The 13,511-nt window shown below is 41.4% G+C and overlaps 1 protein-coding gene across 1 annotated transcript in view; it reads left to right on the top strand.

Moving 5' to 3' along the window:
- Positions 1-12,331: 12,331 nt before the first annotated feature.
- CRACR2A (calcium release activated channel regulator 2A) overlaps positions 12,332-13,511 on the top strand; it is a 52,703-nt gene continuing 51,523 nt past the window's right edge. Inside the window, exon 1 of the mRNA XM_050910563.1 lies at positions 12,332-12,539. Coding sequence (XP_050766520.1) covers positions 12,372-12,539 — 168 coding nt within the window. The 5' untranslated portion in view covers positions 12,332-12,371. The remainder of the gene's footprint in view (positions 12,540-13,511) is intronic.

The raw sequence follows: 13,511 nt of genomic DNA, 5'->3' as shown, positions 1-13,511 counted from the left end.
ATGGAGAGTGTAAGGACCAAAGAACAGAGCAGTGCAGTTGATGTTATAGTAGGTGTCTGCTACCAGATCACCTGACCAAGAAGAGGCATATGAAGCCTTCTTCAGGCACCATGCCCTAAGAGCTCTTCTGCAGCTGGGAGATCTTACAGTGATGCGAACTATGTTGAGGTTTTTTCTCTTCCTGGGGGACTACTCAGGGAACCTGATCCCAGATGCAGGTATTTACACATTTTTCAAAATATACTTTGGGCTAAGTGAAATCGCTGAATCAAATGAATGTGAAATCATTCTGTCTCCTGTTGCCATCTTCTGTACATGTGTAACCAGACTTGGGGCAGTTTGAGATCACAAGGCGTGGAAGATCCTAGTTGGTCCATTTTGATTAGTCTCCACCTTAAGACCTTGCTGTGGAAGAGTGTTCCTGCACCCTTCCAAACCCTTCTGCCCTGTGCCGTTTAGGTTACAGAGATTACAACTCCACGCCCTTACTCTAGAAAGCCGTCGCGCACGTAGTCCTGGCTACAAGAGGGACCAAGGAAGGCAGTGCCCCGTCGACCTCCCCTGGCTCTCGGACCTGACTCGCCGCCGGGGGCGAGTTGGTCCTGCCAAAGCTGGTGCCAGCGGGCCCCCGCGCCGCAGCGGCCTCCCGGGCGGGGCGCCCGAGCTCCGACTGGACGGCCCTGCCGGGAGGGCGGGAGAAGGCTGGGCTGGACGGGCTCGCCGTCCCGCCCCCGGGGCGCAGCTCGCCTCGCCCGATTATGCCACCCGTCCTCGAACCAAATTAGAAAGTTTTTTCAACCTTTCTGCAGTCTTACTTCCACCCTGAGGCGTGGGCAGGCGAAGGAGAGCCGCACCAGCCAGCGCACAGGGCTCGTATCGCGCGCCTTCGCCTGGGCGCCTGCAGGAACCGCAGGGAGGTGAGTCGAGGGAAAGTATCGTGGGCCAAGAGAGTCAGGGGAGGAAAATGAAGAGGACTGTGCACAGCCAGGTCATTCTCCTAGTGAAGCTGCTGGCGGAAAGGCACCCGCGGCCGCTGCTTCATCCTTATTTGCAGAGCCCCGGTGTTTCAACAGTGCCCGGCTCTTCCGCCGCGGTCCGCCTGTTGCAAGCTTTGCTTCCTGCGAGGGGCTTGTCTGCAAGAGAACATCGCCTTTGCGGGCTCTGCGGGGTGGGGCAGGGGCTCAGCAGGTCCAGGGCAGCAGGCAAGGGATAACCGTTACTAGCCCATGTCCCGTCCCCACGTGCCGCTCAGCGTCCCTACGCGCTCTCGGAGCGGTGGGCTGCGCCCCGCGGCGGAGGCCGCGCCGGCAGCCGGCGGGGGCGGTGCAAAAAAACTGGCGGAAGGAAGCTTGGAAAAGTTGGCATGGGCGGAGAGGTGGCCGTGGCTGCTGGCTGGTGCCAGGTGCCCCGCTGGCAGCGGCGCAGGGGTGGCACGGGAGCGCTTCCGAAGGCGCGGTGAGGGTCGGACGCTGAATTCGCAGCCCCGGGCCCTTTCGTTAACCCTCAGCTCGCTCTCAGGCTGGAAGGCAGCAGGATTAGAACCGCAGTGGTTGCCAAACAGGCTGCTCCTGCCTCCGCATCGCCTGCCTGCCGGCGTGAAAGCAAGCAAGTTGCCTAAGCCCACTCTACCTTGTTCCCTTTCTCTGTACAGTACTGGTACCAGCGCTGGAGCGACATGGGGTGAGAAGCTTGCATTCAGAACGACAGCTGAGTGTGCTGGAGTATGAGGTGTCATGGCACAGAGAATATTTCATAAAGGTGGTGCCCAAAAGTGCTGTTGACTCATATCGTCTTTGTATTTGCACTTCTGCATTCCTCATGTAGCGTCACGCTAAGGCTGATAGACACTGTCACAGAGAAATCACTTTATGTGCTGGTTACTTCAGGAGCTGCCCAGTTGGTTTTCAGTGTACGCTTCCCTGCAGATACAAAAGATAATTGAGTTTGTGGCTGGTGACTGCCTTCAGGGTGGGAACAGGCCCACCAAGTACTTAGTGAAGATGAAGGCAGTGCTGCTACTGGTGGTTGTCAAACTGATTCTTGTGTTCACCTACAATAGTTTGGTGTCAGTCTTACACTGCCGTAGCACTAGTGTGGTATCTGATTTAGTTTTCTGTCTTTCTTGATGCTGAATGCTTATGATGACTGTAAATGACAGTTATAAAAGAAACTTACTGCTACCAGGATAATAGATTTCTTAATATATACCAATAGAACAGATTATAACTGCATGTAATGAAACTTGGGTAGTGTCACAATTGGGAGAATGGTGAAATCCCTCTGGAACACTTTCACTAATTTAACATACTTTTCTATTTTCTTAGTTGCAACTTTGTGGTTTTCAACAATAGTTTCCAGGTTAGTTTCACTTTTCTTTTTAGAAGGCATATATGAATTATTCTGATGCACTGGTAAAAGTTTATTGGTTGTCTGTGGGATGTCCTAAGGACTCAGATATCTGGTCCCCAAATTTATCATTACGAACTTCAGTATTGTACAACTCAAAAGGTAACTGTTACACCCAAAAGAGTGAAAATTAAATGTCAGTCTTCTCTATACTAAATTCTCATCTTTCTTGACCTCAAGAATCAAAAGTCAGCATTTCAAGTACAAAGAGCAGATGTATTTCTGTGAATGGATTAAGTAGGAAACGAGATTTAGGGCAATAATAGTTTACAGTCTCCTGGTCTGCCAGCTCTTGGAGGCTTAAGTTCACTGCTCCTGAAATGAAGGAGATGATGTATTTGGTTCTGTGTGAGACACCTCTCCCCACTTTTCCTCCTATCTTGTGATGGACTAGAAGAGAACTGTAAAGAAAGTAGCAGAAATTAATGCATTAAAGAGCATTACTCTGCAAGCCTTTCTTCTGATTTCTTCAGCCCACAGGATGCATGTGCTGCTTCTAATAGATCTCTCTTTTCCTCCTGTTTCTGTTTACTGACAAATGATATACTGTCATGATTTTGTAGATGGGTAAATGGTGGCCATATGGAGGGGTAAAGAATATAGTGGTCTGCCCAGATTCCCTCTCCATCATTTGCTAATTTGCAGTATAAGTATATATGAATGTACAGTTCTACGTATAAGGAGGGAATAATACATCTTTAGGGTTTTATTTCTCTTGTTCAAAATGCAGATTTAATCAGTTTAAGTTAAACCTGATATAAAAACATAATCGATTCCACTGTCTATGACTTATCCATGCAGAAGCACCAGGATGCCTGTTTCAAGAAACTGACCGAAACTCAGTTAAAGACTTTGGAGCTCTCTCCAGACAAAGATCTAACCAGGTCAGGCCTAGAGTTTTCAGTCTAAATCTGATTTATTTTTTATCCTACGAGAAAACAAAAAATTGGTCATAAATATTTGCCTGCATTTCTAGGCACCAGTGCCCTTTTGTGGGGTAGTTCTTCCCCACATTTAGTAAGCTGAATCACCACAGGGTCAGATAAGCAAGGTATAGGATAGCTTACTGTCCAATCTTGTCCAATCTGCCTCATTAGTCACTCTCAGATTTATTGTGTCATGTCTCAGTCTAATTTGACTTCCTTCTCATGCTCTCCTTCTGCTCTGCCTCTGTGTCATGTGTTTGTTCTGTTGTGTCCCAGACTACCCCCTGCTCTGATACCTTATTTTTGCTAGACAGAAATGATGCAGTAGCCATACCTGTTGATGGCGACGGTGGAAAGTCACCACATTGCTAAGCCATGGCCAGGATATGTGCCCCTTTGAAGAGCCGGTGACCTCCAGAGCGCCACACCAGATGATACTCTCCCTATCTGCAGTATCATGCAATAGCCCCTTTTTCCTCACATCACTCATCTTATCCCTTAGTCTCACAGAGCGGGTGTCAAGAAAGGTGAAGGGTCTCACTGGGGAACTTTGGTTCGTTAGAGAGCAGTGTAAATTGAGGCAGGGATCCTGCACAATTGTAAGAATAGCTTTTTGACTAGTTGACTCACAGAAAATGTGGAAGTTGTATTTCCACTGGAAAGCAGTGGTGAATTAAAATCCAGTTGAGAATCTGTAATGATGCATTTTTAATTGTTTGTGCTGCTAGAGTTTTTTGTAGAACTAAACAGAATGAGGTACACCAAGCCTACTAATCAAATATAGATAAGTGGATTTGTTTATATGTGTTTCCCAGACCTTGAAAGTGAGCCATGCAGAAGAGATAGCATGAAGGTTATCTTGTACTGCATATAGGAAAATATGACACTTCTTGTATCATATTTTACCATTACTTCTTGCAATGGAAAAACCTTGGACTAGCAAATTAAATACTCCCGTACCTCACTCACATGGTCTTGTCCCATACAAACTGTTCCACTGACTCAGGTGAAGGTGGTTTCCAAGAGCAAGTTTATAGTTTTAGAAATTCTGAAAATTTTGAAAATAAGAATTCTTGCAAACCCAACTGCAAACCAAGTGCCAAATAACTAAGGAGACACTTGGAACATGCCTCTCAGGTCTTCTAGTGCAATCTGCTTGGGTCCACTAAGGTCAGTGGCAGAGTAGACTGAAATTTTCCAGTAACGTTTTTTCCATTAAAAATTAATTTTTATTTGAAGAGAATATTTAATTTGCATCTCAAAATCCTTTAATTTATCTTAAAGTTGTAACATTGCTTGACAAACTAGAAATAGAGAGTATATTTTAGATTTCAAGCCAAATTTTTGTTGGGTTTCAGGCAGATAAAAGATTTTGGGTTTTTTTTTCAGAAGTTACATGTTTAGCAAAGACTTTTGGAGGAGGCAGAATATTTCAAGATTTTTTTTGTGAAAATGGTGTACTTTAAAGATGTTCTTGTCAACCAGATTTCATCAGCTGAAAGTGGCTCCATTTAGCAGTGAGTCATTAGAAAAACCTGAAAGATAAGACAATTAAAAGGAACATATTCTGCTTTACTTAAACTTTTTCCAGGCCTTTGCTTCAGAGGGGGGAGTCTGTTTCCAATGCAAATAATTTGTCAACAAATGGAACAGCTCATATAAATTGGCAATACCTCCTGCCAGAACACCATGTTACAGGTTACACCATTTACTAATATAATGCTGTTATTAATATAGTTATTTGCATTTAATTTCAGTGCTTGGGACAATGCAACACAATAAATCATGCAGTCAGATGAAGTCAGCTCGGTTTTGACTTCACCATGCTTGGAATGTGTTGCATATGTTGTAAGGTGCTCCTTCTTAACAATAGATTTTACTTCTCTGAACTAACATTTTATGTTTTGGAAAGAAGTCAAAATAATGGTAAAATAGTTCTATATAGTTCTATAATAGTTCTGATGATACAAGTTCTATAACTGCTAATGTCACTACTGTTTACATGCAAAGATTTATAAAAACTAGTGCTACAGCCACAAATGTTAGCCAGAGTTGTTGCCCAAAATACGCAACTGGCCAAATTGTATTTGTATTCAGTAAGGATTTATTGGTAAGTTAGAGAGAGAGAGACAGAATTTGTGGGGAAAACACACACTCAGATACACATACACACCTACACCACCATCCTGCTCAGGTGTTAGGTAGGTCAACAGTTTCTTGAAGACTGAAGGTTCTTGCAACCAGCAGGCAGGCAAGGAACAAGAAGGAGGGAGAACAGGTCTTCTTGGAGATGGTGTCCTTGAATAAGGCATGAAGAGCAGGTGGAGGGAGAGAAGGAGAGCGTGGGTCCTTGAAGCGTGCAGAGACTATAGGCAGGGTACTCTGACAGCTCTGATGATCCTGTGATTATTCTGCAACAGTAATTTCCATGATGATTGTTGCCCCTAAATTCAGTGTCCTTTTGTAAGAAGTTTACATTTCCAGACAGTTCTTAGCTTTTCATTTCTTACATACATTAAAAAGGAAGCATCCAAAGCAATGAAGCAAGAGGAAAAGATGCATTTCCACTAAAATCCTAACTACTTAGAGTAGCTTTTCTTCTCAAGGAGCCTAGCAGCACTAAGCAGGTCCATTTAACTTCACCCTGCCTTTTCAGAATGGATCCCTAAGAACTGCCAATATTTAGGCAATAAAAATCAGAGAAGATTGTGCTGGAAGGAAAGCGAGAGGTTCTGTGATTATTGTTGCCTGCACATTAGTTGTTTTTCGTTAGTGTTTCCATATTGAAGGAACAGGATGGGGAATAAATGAATCTGCCTACTTCCCTTACTTACCTCTGTTACCTTTGGGCATCTGAATTTTAATACATGCATAGTTTTGTTTACTACTTCCATAGAGGCCAGCAAGAAGCCAGGCAGGTGACTTTCTTCTTCATCTGTGTGGGAAGCTAGCCTTTGGGAGAGGCAAATTTTCTTACAAACCCAATGAAAATTAGTTGCTTGGATGGAGATGTTGAAAATCAAAAAGGTTAATGAGGACATGATCACCAGTCAGAGAGTTGGGATCCTGCATCATTGTGCGCGTAAGTGACATAGTTTGGGTTTTTTCCAACATTTGGGTTTGTGGATTCATCTAGGGACGAATGCCAAGTGGGCAGTGAGTGGTCTCTCTCCAAAGTCTTTGGTAGCCTGTTTTGGAATCGTTAATGCTGTCACTTCAAGCACCTTTTCTGTTTTTCTCCTGTTTCCCAGTTAATATTGTGGAGACTGTGCTTCTGATATATGACCTGGGTTTTTTCCCTTCTTCTTTAGTTTTAGGTATGTTTTTTCCTTAGCCAGTCATCTTCTGAAAAGGAGGAATTTCATTTATATGATTATGATGTATTTATAACCCACAACATCTTCTCCCAGGTCTTTTCCCTCCTTGATGTCTGTTCATCTCCCTTACCTTGAAATGAACTGGAAGTAATTTTATGGAAATATAAAAACTTATTGTGGTATAAATGAAGATTTGAGCTTGCATCATGCAGAATATCAAAGTAGGTGATCCTAATGGTTCCCTTAATCTTTAAAAGCTACAGTCAGGGCGGGTTGGAGAGTTTCTATTAAGACTGATTGTAAACAGAATTTGGTTCTCCCACACAAATTTACTCACGGGAAAGTAATTTCTACATAATTCATTGTTCAAGTTTTCCATTTTTAGGCCAGTGGATGCAGGATTCCTTTGTTGTATGCCTTTGCTGCTCCCCTGAAATTATTTTCATGACACATTTCTTTCAGACCATCCTGTTGTGGTCCCTCATAGGAACTCCAACCTGCCTCAGATCCCTCCCTCCACAGTTAAACTCCTTACACCCACCCCATGGTGCAGTAGCTCCTAAGATGAAGAATCATGAGAGATTGTGTGCATCATGAGAGAAGTTACCTAGCCAGTGAATTCAGGCTGTGTGGAAGAAAAGAGGCTTTTATGACACATTTCAATGCCTTTCTGAAGGAAAAGCATGAGACTTGCATGTTTTTACTTGAAAAGTCAAAATTGGAGGAATGAAAGTCCCATTTTTCATCGAGTTCAGTGCAGGTGTTCATGTGCTTAGGTCAGGCTTTATAATGCTTCCATGAGAGCTTAAAGGGTGATTGTCTTAGTCATAGTAGAGGAAAAAAATATGGATTTTTTTGTGGCACACAACTTTGTATCTCTGTTAGTTGTTTTAAGTGTGTGACCTGAATTTTTACCTTGAACGGTCATAAAATCTTTCAAAAATGGCTAAAAGTAACATTGAGGTTCACTGATCTATTCATCTTTCTCAAGGAATGATCACCTATGCCATTATTTGCAGATTTGTGTTTGGTCTGTTCTTCCATGATGGCAGTTGCACTACCTTTGCAGTCAGTGGTTCCGTGCTCTACTTTCTTTATCATTGGATGGTTTTTCACGTCTAGCTTGTCTGCCATGTTACAGCACAAGAGTGTTACTTCTTGTGTATTGCATTATGTGCATAGGGAGTATTTTTCTCCAATCCTGTATCTAGCAAACTTATATGTACTTGAGGATGGTTATTGTGCTCTCTTTGGTCTTAGCAGTCCCATTCCTCTATCATTCTCTGTAGGTCCTGCTTTTTTTGATTCTTGGTTTTTCTTTGATGTGTTTCCTTGATGGGCCACTTGGCCTTAATTGAGCTAAATAAACTATAACTGTCCAGACTAAATTGAAAGGATTTTACAACAGGGTTCACTGTCTAACTGGATGACCACTTGTCTAAAGGCGGGGCACAGTAATAGGGAACATAATGACTTCTTTCAACAGGCTTGTGCCAACTTAAAATAATTGTGGTGGTACATTTTAGCAGCTTTAGAAGCTTTTCAGCATAATGCTAAAAGATAACTAACTCTGACGCTAAGTTAGTTCTGAAGAGGTCCCTGTTCATGTGTCAGGCATACTACAGAACAGCTGCAGGTTATTTTAACAATGATAATTTGGTTGTAGGAAAATATATTTCTTGTAGCGAAAGCATGCAATCTAATTTTTATTTTCCAGTGTTTGTAAAACATAAATGTTATCTCTCATGAGAGTATTTTGTATAAATCCATGGTGACCGCAGTATTAAGTAAGCTTACTACATTTTTCTGCTGCTGATTCGTGTTTTGAACTGTGCTGCAGAAAGTTTGTACCGATAGACAGATGCTAAAAAAAAATGTTTTACTGAAACCTAGAAACTCAGAGACATGAATGCAGGTAAAACAGCTCTGTAAGTTTTTAACTATCACAATTAGGGAGAATGGGGTTGTCACAGGTCATAACTTGTGAAGAAGAAATCTGTGGATCAGCAGTGCTCTGTACCTCTAGAATTTGGTGATTTACAGTACACCTGACTGGAAAATCATGATGAAAATGTCATTTGAAATACTCACAGTGACCTGCCTTTTGCAGACCAGTCCAAAAATACATCATGATTAATCTGTAAAAACCTCATAAAGCCCACATCCTTGTTTAGTAGTATTTGGAGCTATGCTTGTTTGCATCAGCTCATGATACGACCTATTTTGCATAGTGAAGTGTTTGTTTATAGCTAAAAGAATGGAAATTAAAGGTCTTAATAGAATAGAATAGTCTTTTGATTTGTAAGCCAGTCTTTGAATTGATTTCTGAAGGAGATGGATGAGTGAATGGAACTATGTATGTTATTTAAAACTGGCCTTGGAATAATTACATTGCTGATCCAGTAACGTGGAGCAAATTACAGTTTTAATCTTTCATGTTATTACCAGCATTTCCAAAGTATCAGGACACTCTAGGAATTACGGTGAACTGTACTGGCTCTGGAAGCTGCCATAAGGATTAAGAATGTTAGTATATGCGCTAATTTAATTTTCTGCTGTATTCAAGATGCTTGCTGTGTAGCAGGTTTTTATGATGTGTATGAAAGGTGGGACAACTTGTAAGAAGGTGAGACTCCTGTGATACACATAATTTCATTTTGTGGTATGGAAGTATTTAGAAAGCATGGTGACGTTTTCTGAATTGTATCTGTACTGTTTGCTAAATGTAAACAACTTTATCAAACTGTATATAGTGCCTTTTTGTTCCACCGTATTAAATCTGTTTTCATATTTTTTTCTTTCCCATGCAATTGACTGTCACTTGCACAGTTTTTTCTTTTTCTTAAGGAAGTCTAATGAACTGTGCAGAAACCACAGGCATTAGCAGCACTTACTATCATGATTAGTATGGCCTGTTCCTGCAGTTGTGGCCTTTTGAGAAATTGTTGAGATGTGAAAAAGAAAAAAAAAAAAGTATTACATCCAATACACTTGGAGTCTGGGTCAGATTTTGTCAAGACCATCTTTAGGCTGCACTTGTCCCACTGATTTTTGGTATTTTTAAACCTGTTTTTAAGTTAGTGTCACTGCAAAGTTGAAACTGATGGCCTGATTTGGATTACTTCATACACTGGTGTCAGTCAAGAATGAGCTGTATTGAAGTAAGTGAAGTTTAGGTGTAAAGGCAGTATGAAAGGAGAATCTCATCCAGAGTATTATACCACTGTAGTCTGAATGTGGCTTGCAGTGGCATTTCCATCTGATCCACTTGTGGGTGGCTATGTAGAGTCAGAGCAAAGATTCATCTAGGTCATATACTGTTTTTGAGACTGTCTAATATTGGAAACATCAGGAAAGGGATTAAGAAACACGGCAGTTATGGAGTGATCTTTTCCTTTGCGTATCTTCACCGCTACTGATGGTTGGTCAGACTTTCTGAGCTAGAAATTTTCCTCGTAAGAGTACAGCTGTTCAGGCAGCTGTGATAGCCAAATGCCCCTTGTTATGTCTGACCTATATTCCCTGTGACAGCATTTCCTAGCCTTGTTAATTTTCCAGGGCCTGCTTGGCTGCCGGCACAGGTGCTCTGGCAGGCTTCGGTGCCTTTTTGGGGTGCAGAGCGTGGTGAGCCCCAGCAGAGGGCTCACCCGCCGCGGCAATGAGCAGCACCCAGTGCCTGCGTGCGGTGTGCAGGCGGAGGGGCAACGGCTCGGCTGAGATAGCTGGTCTCGGCGTTTATAAAGCACCCCTGACTGCCCTACGTTAAAATTGAAGTAAGACCCATTCTGAGTAAAGCAGGATGGTCTTAGTGTAGCCGTCCTTTGCCTTCTCTCAGAATGTTTTTTCTTCTGCTGCTTGTAACTCTACTTTAGGAAGGATTTTGACAGTGAAGTTCTTTGGTCATTAAGCCAAAATTATTTCAGCTTTGGAGACTATTTGAACAACAGTCCTGGGATGATCGGAGTTGCAAAAGAGAGTGAGGGAGAGAGAGTAAAATTTACCTATGTTTGCAGATTTTTGCCACATGGTTTCAGAGGGGGTGGGTGATTTGCTCATCAAAGTCCTAGTTTGGTTTCAAGTCAATGGCCTGTTTACAGTGCTTTTATACTTACATGCAACATGGTAAGTCCAACAGCATGGCCTATAGCTATTGGAGAAATCACTTTGTCATGGAAAGCCACTGCGAGCTGCAAGTGTGACAAACTGTACAGATAAGAAGTTCTTGGAAGATGCTGTGTTTTAAGAGGTATAAAGCACTGCCAGGTTTGAACTTAAGCATAGAATAAAGCAGACTCTGGCTGAGTGACTCTGTGTGATCAGAGCCTTTTCTCCTTAAGAAGCTGAGTAGACAAGCTAAAGTTCTTGTTTCCTCAGATTCTGCTTTCACATCCATGCAATGCCACAGCCTGTACTCTGAAGACAACATACATTTCAGATTCAAATAATTCTCGCTAGCCTCTGTTGGAGTTGTTCCAGATTGTGCCACTCATGCTGGATCAGAATCAGGCTGTGTTCCTTTATAATAGTCAAATACCTCTCAAAATAGTTCTCTCTGTTAAAAATTATCAGACAAATTTGTGGCTACTTTAGGTAGACCTATTTAGAAAAACAGAAATATAAATTCAAGATGCAGATACGAAGTCAAGTTGTTGCATGTCATCTGAGCCCTGGTAACTGTACACATATTCTTAGCCTGTCACAAATACACAGTATCTCAGTGAAATAGACTGTTTCTCTACTTGGTTTACTCACATGATAATGAGTTAAGATCATACAGGGAGTCTTACAAACATCAGGTGAGGCATGACAACCCATGATTAGTCAATAGTGCTTTTGGGAAAGCCTGCTCCTTTTGTATTGATACTGTGTGTTGTACAATTGTACAAGTTTGGAGAGGGAAAACTATTTACATCTGACGTCCTAGAATGAATTTAAGATCAAATTATAGCCAAACATGCATATATACAAATATTTTCATGTGGGGGTATAATACAAATTTTCACAGGGGCTTTTTAGAATGTGATTAACATGAAGTCTTCCCACCAAGTTCACTAGGGATTAGTTCTCCACAGGTGAAAGTCAAAGCCCTAAGTAATAAGGATGAATCTAAGGAAATGTTTCAGAATTCCATAATCCATTATCTTTCTCTTAATTTTACTTAATTGATTTAAACATCATGATCCACCAGGTTCCATCAGTCATCAATTACCTTCCATTCTGTAGCTATCATATGAACTGTATTCCAAAGCACTGGATACCAATTGTGACATGTGGTGTTAAGATGATCAGAGTCAAAAGGATACCAGTTGGATACTTGTAGAGACTTTAAATTATTTTTTCATTTACTCGTATTTCTTGTGTTTTCTTGTTCACGTTAATTGATTGTCTATATTTCTTGTTAAACTGGCTGATTTTGCTTTGAGATTCCTTTTCAGAGCTAGTTTTGTCTTCTCCTTCCCTCAGACTCCCCCCTCCTCATTCATTGTCCCATTTGCAGTGTCTTTAGTGTAGCCCATCAAGGCTAGGCATTTTCAAAAAGCTTTTTCTTCTTCTAAGCTTTAGTGCCTAATTAAAGAGGTGGTTGCTAAGAGATTGTGGAAAGCATGATTAAGAGGGTCTGATTTGCTCTTTTCCTTACCTTCCATGCACAGGTTTCAGATCAGAATTTATGAGTAAATGGGATAGCAGCATCCCAAAGTCTTCCTGTGCTGAGATTGTGACAATGGATAGAATACAAGGAGACTGTGCCAGTCCTGTGCCACCAGGAGATGCAGAGAGGAGCAGGACTGGAGAACAAGACCCAGGACTAACTGTGTTGGGAAAAGCACGTGAGTTCTTTCAGATTTGTGATCTGGAAGGCAAAGGCTTCATCACTCGTCAAGACATGCAGGTAAAACAAAATTGGCTATTTGAAATGCACAATGAGAGAAGCTCCTAACGCCCTTAATGAGTTGAGACTGATTCATTTAGAGTTAAAAATTGTAACACCCTCCTGATAACTTTAAAGAGATAGGTAGGATTTAAAATAATCTGTTTGAAGTCTTACGTAATGCTTGCATTTGTTTCCACAGACAAAGCAACAAAAAAGTGGAAAAATCAAAGTAAGTGAAGTTTAAAAAACTGCCCCAGGAATTTAATTCCATTCTCATTGAGAAAGTTGAAACTCCAGTAAATTCATTACTTCGCGATTTGCCACAGCATCATGAATGTATTCAGTCCACCAATTTTATCCTTCTGTTTTTTCAGCAAAATTGTGTAAATAAAGTCTTTCACTTTGGTTTCACCTGCCAGACAATGGTGAACTCTCAGCTGGATCACATATATATGTAGGAAGTACAGAGGAACAGTATTTTAGCATTATTCAGTGTTCACAATAATCTTACCAAATTGTTCTCAAATTGTTTGAGGGGCAAAATCAGATTTGCTGAAAATATTGATGAAAAAAAGCAACTATATAACAAAATCTTTTGAAAATGGGATTGGGTGCATATTGCAGAAATGATAAGATGATTTGAACCAGTATGTGGCAGAAAACAAGAATGCACTCATGCTTGACATGCAAAGCATAATTTCATTGTGTTAATGCATTTCTACTTCTACTGTTAATCCACTTCTACAATCTACTTATGGATGAAATAGAATTGGAGAGCGGTAGCAAAATAAATTCAGCACAAACTACTACCAATGGAAGCATCTAATATAAAATTTAGAAATCCTCCATATCCTTAGAAACAAAGATGTGTCTGTATACAGGAAAATGCAAGTGGAACACTTTTAATTGCCTATGGTGGAAAAGCAAAAACCTCATAGTAAATTGCTCAGATTACTAGCTCTCAAGAGCTTTCTGTGGTGTGTTGCTGAG

The sequence above is a fragment of the Gymnogyps californianus genome, chromosome 1, assembly GCF_018139145.2.
Source record: "Gymnogyps californianus isolate 813 chromosome 1, ASM1813914v2, whole genome shotgun sequence".
Classification (NCBI taxonomy): Eukaryota; Metazoa; Chordata; class Aves; order Accipitriformes; family Cathartidae; genus Gymnogyps; species Gymnogyps californianus.
The sequence above is the reverse complement of the archived record's forward strand: the minus strand, read 5'-3'. Positions and strand labels throughout refer to the sequence as shown.